General features: G+C 61.0%; 1 protein-coding gene across 1 annotated transcript in view; it reads right to left on the reverse strand.

The window, feature by feature from the left end:
- LOC111154737 (ciliary rootlet coiled-coil, rootletin) overlaps positions 1-5,527 on the reverse strand; it is a 46,750-nt gene extending 41,223 nt beyond the window's left edge. Inside the window, exons 1-3 of the mRNA XM_022514620.1 lie at positions 5,468-5,527; positions 4,740-4,884; positions 3,475-3,629 (exon numbers count right to left, since the gene is read on the reverse strand). Coding sequence (XP_022370328.1) covers positions 3,475-3,629; positions 4,740-4,884; positions 5,468-5,527 — 360 coding nt within the window. The remainder of the gene's footprint in view (positions 1-3,474; positions 3,630-4,739; positions 4,885-5,467) is intronic.
- Positions 5,528-6,000: the final 473 nt, after the last annotated feature.

A 6,000-nucleotide genomic window follows, 5' to 3' on the forward strand; every position in this document is an offset into this window, starting at 1 on the left:
CGAACCGGACCAGGCCAGGCCAGGCCAGCCCTCTGGGCCTACATCTACCCAGTATGCCCAGGAGCCCCTCGACGAGCCACCGACCATGATAACAACCTGCTCTCTGCCTACCCCACCCCGTGTGCTGGGGTCAGTGCCGGAGCAGGGCGACCATGGCCACTGGGGTGCCACCCATAAGGAGGGGCGGGTGGGGAGTGCTTGAGGGCTGCTGCCTGGAAGGTGGGCTGCAGGCCTGTGACCAGGGTGGCAGGCACAGTGTTTCCCTCGGAGCGTGGTGGCACTGAGATCCCACGTGTGTTGCCCATCGAGGGCGCACCTCGCTGGCTGTGCTTTGTCATTTGTCTCCACAGGGGACCTTGTGTGTCTTTGTGGCTAGGCCTTCACAGGGACCCCAGTGAGCGCCCATGTGTTCACATGTTGTTGTTGTTGTTTTTCAAAGATTTTGTTTATTTATTTGAGAGAACAAGACAGAGATAGTAAGAGAGAAAGAGAGAATGAGAGGAAAGGGAGAAGCAGGCTGCCCGCTGAGCAGAGAGCCGGATGTGTGGCTTGATCCCAGGACCCTGGGATCGTGACCCGAGCCGAAGGCAGACGCTTGACCAACTGAGCCGCCCAGGCGCCCCGTTCATGTGTTTTTATGTCTGGAGGCAGATCTGTAAGTGGGCGGGGCTGGGGGGCGTGTCTGGGCTCCACGTGTGTCAGCAGCATGTGTATCAGCAACTCTGAGCAACGTGCAGGTATGAGCGTACCTCTGTCTGGCTGTGTGTGTCCACGAGACGGGAGGCCACGCATTGTGCTGTCTGCCGGACAGGGCAGCTCAGTGGTGTGGCTGTGTGTCTGGGAGGTACGTGCGGTGAATTGTGGGGGGTGGGGACAGTGTGGCGTCTGGCTGTTGGGGGGACTCATGCTGTGTCCGGTCCACGAATCAGAGTGTATCACGATGGGGGACTTGTGTTTCCAGGTGACATCTCTGTGTGTCCAGGTGGGGTCTGATCAGGGCCCCTGCTCTGTGTGTTTGCACATCTGTGTGAAGCGGGCACTATTTGCTGTGATTTTGGGGGGTTCAGGCAGTCGCTGGGTGCTCCACCGGCTCTCCCCACAGCTCACAGCCAGGCCCTGGCCCCTCCCAGCCACACCTCACCCCTTCGCACAAACTTTACCCCTCACAAAACAGCCTTTCAGTTTAACTTGTAATTCAAAAGCGAAAGAGGCGGGTCACCAAGCTAAGGATGAAAGAAGTTTACTGTCTCCCTTAGCAACCGCTGCCTACTACCCGCCATTCATTCACTGGGTCCAGGTTGCCATGGACACTGGGGGAGCCCAGGGGGCGTGGCCATGCCTTCCTTCCCATTCCCAGCTGCCTTGCCCAACACCTGCTCCTCAGGGACAGGAAGATGGAGGGGACCTCCATAGGGACCATGAAGTTCTCCTTCTGACCTGAGAGGAGGCCACGGGGAGCCCCTGCCTCAGTTTCTCTACATGCAGTCAACAGGGCACAGATTCTGACCTCGCCTCCACTACTTTTTCCCAGGGATGGCATAGGATTGAAAGGGTCAGAACAACCTCACTGATGGGCCTCCAAACAGCCCACATGTAATAGTTATGGCCACAAGGTCCAGCCCTGCCACCTGCATCATGGGAACAAGTGGGCAGAAGGGACAGAGTGTCACAGGACCGCAGAGCCCTGGACCAGGGCCCTTAACCCAGCTCCACCACTGACCCTATCAAGCCCCTACCTTGGGCCTGCTTCTGCATCTGTCATGGGCGATCTCCAGGCTCTGATGTCCTCTGGGAGCCCACACCCCAGGACAGGCCTGGAGGGCACTCTCATCCAAACCCTGCCTGCACGCGGGGGGCCTCACTCACACCAGCTCACACCCAGAAAAGCGAGACGCCCGGCTCCCTCAGGGTGCTGTTCAGGGGACTGTCCAGCCACATGAGGGAATCTTCTGGACCAAGGCAGCCTCAGCTGCAGCAGCTGTGTCTCAGCAGAAGAGAAACCTGCCACCTCCCATCTCTCCTTTTCTTCCTCTGCCAGCGAGGGGGTGCCGTGCCAGCTTCATTGTCAGTCAGAAGCTGGCATTTAAGAGACTGTCCCCCGGGGGCCTGGCACTGAGCCAGTGGCCAAAAGATGAGAGGGGGCTAAACTGGAGGAGGGCTGGCTCGAGGCCCCGTCACCCACAACAACAGGGGACTTGGGCCAGCCCCCACCTCTGCACCCCCTGCAAACCTGGGAACACTAGCTCTGCACTGTCGCCTGCGCTAGGGGCCACTCCGGGCCCTCCGCCCTGCTCCTCCGCAAGTCTCAACAAGTCAGGGGCCTGTCCAGGCAAGCCAACGCCAGGACATTTGCACCCCCACAACCACACACATAAATGTGTGCCCCTCTTCCCAATGTGATTAGGCAAGCCCCCGTGGGACAGGCCCAGCCTGGGGAGCCTCGGCTAACTTGGCTCTGCCTAGCGCACAGGGGGCTCTGTCTGAGGTCCTTCCAGCTTTCCAACTGCCCCCCCCCCGGAACTCCCAGCACAGTTGGCTCTTCCTACACTCAGAAAACAAAACAGCAAAGCACAGCCCCGGGCTGGGGGTCAACAGCCCAAGCCTTCACTGGCTGTGTGACCCCAAGCCTGGCGCTGTCCTTCTCGGAGCCTGCTCTCTTGGTGCAGCAACTGTGAAGTGCCCAGCAAGCGCCACGCCCAGAGGGAGTCAGTAAACAGTAGTTACTGGGATGACTGGTACCACCTGCACGTCTCCCACCTAGACACGCCCTCCCTCCAGCAACGCTCTCACCAACTCCCAGCCACCAGCTACTGCTCCCTGGTGTCCCCTCTCACAAGCCTGGGGGCCCAGTGAAAACAAGGCACCCAAAACAACGCACAGTCCTGGCCTGGGCCCTGGGGACGGGTGCCTGGGGAATGCGAGTCCTGTCTGGACTTGGAGGCTGGCCTGGCTTCTCCTTCCTTCCTTGGTGAGGTCTCAACCCCACTGGGAGTGGCTGCAGGTCTGCGGCCGCCCCAGAGGGCTGGCAGAACGCTACCCGTGCCTACTCCAGCCTGCCTGCCTCATGTCCAGCCACCGCTGGCCGGACCCCAAGACCCGTGTACATGGGAGCACAGAGGGATGTCCAGACACTGAAGGGGTAGCAGGGTCCTCTAGGGGTCTTACTCTCTGTGCCCCCCACCCCAAGCAGGTGTGGGACAGGTAGGCATGAAACACCCTGGCTATAGGCGCTTGATTCCATCAGCTGGTCGACTCCTCACAAACCCACATCACACTGGCATCCCCAAGACAGAAAACAGACCTCGAGGGCACAGGGATTTGCTCAAGGCCACTCACGCTGGCAGAGCCACAATCGGCACCCAGGCCAGCCTGACTCCGGGCCCACCTTCGGCCCAGTGCTCCGGCCCAGCTATCTCCCGGCCCTCGCATCGGAGGAGCACCGGGCCCAGCTCCCGGGCCGCAGGCAGCACCCACCCTCTCGCTGACCGCATTGTACTTGATGGCCAGCTCATCGCGCTCCGCACGGCTCTGGGCGAGCAGGTCCTCCACGCGGGACAGCTCCTGCTGCAGCAGCTGGTTTTCCTCCTGCAGTGAGCGCACTGATGCCATCTCCGGGGCGGGCAGCGGGGCTGGAGAGGGACAGCAGGCACGAGGTTGGCTTCCCCCAGGGTGCAGCGGGACATCCTCCCCCTACATCCATCCCCGGAGCGAGCCTCAGAGCCGACACGACCACAGCGCAAGGGTGGCCCCAGCAGGCCCAGAATGTGTGGAGGGAGGCTCAGTCTAGGAGGCAGGGACTAACTCCTTCTTTCTCCAATTGTTACTCTTCTCTGGGCCTCAGTTTTGCTGCTCTGCAAATGAGTGGAACGGTAACCAGACCCGACCAGGAGAGCCGGGAGGCCTCGCTTAAGGGAAGGGCTTCATGAAGCTTCTGAAGCCAGGGCTTAAGATAGTATGGGTCATGCTGGGAGGAGAAGGAGGAAGAGGAAAAGGGAGGAGGAAAAGGGAGGAAGAGCCAAAGGGAGAAGTGGATGTGCCCCCCCCGATCCTGTGGGCTCCCCTTCCATCCCAGGAGAACTGGACACACGCCAACACACCACAGGCCTCTAGGTTCTTCCAGACTGAGGTGAGGGCTCTCTGAGTCTCTCCCTGCCTGGGGCTCCTAGGGGCCCCAACGTCTCTGTTCCTCCCAAGGAGGTTGAGCTTGGACAAGGACTGCAGCCAGAGCACCAGCAACACCACCAAGGAAAGGAGAGCTGCAAACACACAAGTAGCATCGGAGGGCGCCCTTCCCAGACCCAAACCGCTTATGAGGCTGAGGATGCCACCCACCGGGAGGAACAAGGGCCCATCAGCCTCTCTGCCTGGGCAGGGAATGGTCAGTACCACCCTTTGGACTTCTGCAAAGCCCTGAGCTGAGCTGAGCTGCCCTCCCCTGTAGTCTCAGGGTCAGGCAGCTCACACCATCCCTGGGAGAGAATGTGGTGTTTGGGTCTCAGTCTTTGCTATGGGCTACCAGATGGGGTGCTGGTCCCCACTGCCTAGAAGCACCACATGGGGAACAACTCTGGGCAAATATACCTCTGAGCCTCTATTTCCTCATCTGTGAAATGGGTCCCTCCATCACAGGGTTGTGTCTGCCTCGAGGTGAGTCACCATTGCCACTGACCACGGGAAGGGGGCTATGAGGAGGGGTGAGAGGTATGCAGTGTCTGTGGAAGTTGAAAGAAGAGTGGCACCTTGGCTCTCAGGCTGGGAGAGGTGGCGGGTGACAATCTCTCTGATGCGGGCAGGCAGGCCAGCGGTCCTAGGAGAGTCCTGGGCTGGGTCCTGCACGCTCAGGCCCTCCTCCTGGCCTGCTCTCAGGACGCCGCTCTCCAGGGTCTGGTGGGAAGGGCAGGGGGAGAGAAGCTCTGAAGGGGATTTGGGACGCTGGGCTCCCTGGTCTGGTGGGAGAGGAACAAAGTCCCGCAGCCCAAGATGTGGGTGCCCAGGAGACCCTCAGGAAATCCCCCAAATGGAGGAAAGCCAGGGAGTCAGAATGGCCAACAGCCCCCATGGGAAGACTGTGTGCCCCCTGCCCAGGGAAGGAGCCCCCACGGAGGGCCAGTGGGGCATGGCCCACTCACAAAACCCATCGGGCCGGCAGTGTCGGGGGCGGCCGTCCAGTTCCAACCCCACATGGATGAAGATCCCACTGTGCTAGCAGAAGTCACCTCAACCCTTCAGTCTGGGAGCAGGGATGCCCTTTTCCCCATGGGACATTGGAATAGGGGAGCCATAGCCGCTGAGCCCTGAGCAGCTGCTCTACCCCCAGCCCGGCTGGGAGCGGCAAGCTGGGGCCCCTGTGCACCCCAAACCCACCTATCCCACCCCAGGACCCCAAGAGGCATCTACCACTCCCCCACTCCTGCTAGACCCAGGCTCCCCTGCCTTGGACGGGGTGGGCCCAGGCCTCAGGACCCACCTGGATAACCGTCTCCAGTGCCAGCTGGGCCTCCAAAGGTTCCTCCAGCCCCAAACTCATGGGGGGCAAGCTGTGGGCACCCCCCTCCAGGCCCTTCTCCAGGGCCCCAGAGACCAGCTCAGCTTGCCCATCCCACAGCCAGACCGTTGTGCTGAGCACAGGGCAGATTAGGCTTAAATCCCGCGGTGCCCCCATGTGACCACTGAGGTGGGAGGGGCTGAGAGAGGGGGAGGGGCCGGGAACGGAGAAGACGGGAGGGAAGCGGAGGAAGAGCAGGCATGGAGGGGGGAGGGGAGGAAAGAGGGGAGGAGGTGGGCGAGAAAAGGAAAGGATGGAGAGAAGGGGGAGGAGGACCCTGGAGCCAAGGATCTACCCCTCCCAACCACACACACACACACACACACACACACACACACTGTCCACCCTCCCCAGCTGCTGGGTCCTAGAGCCCTCCAAGCCCAGGCAGTGGGGTCAGCATCAGGAGGTGGAAAAGGCCAGTCTTAGACCTTCTTTGCTGACCCAGACAGGGGTCA

The sequence above is a fragment of the Enhydra lutris genome, unplaced genomic scaffold (genome assembly GCF_002288905.1).
Source record: "Enhydra lutris kenyoni isolate GAN:26980312 unplaced genomic scaffold, ASM228890v2 scaffoldscaffold38, whole genome shotgun sequence".
Taxonomy (NCBI): Eukaryota; Metazoa; Chordata; class Mammalia; order Carnivora; family Mustelidae; genus Enhydra; species Enhydra lutris.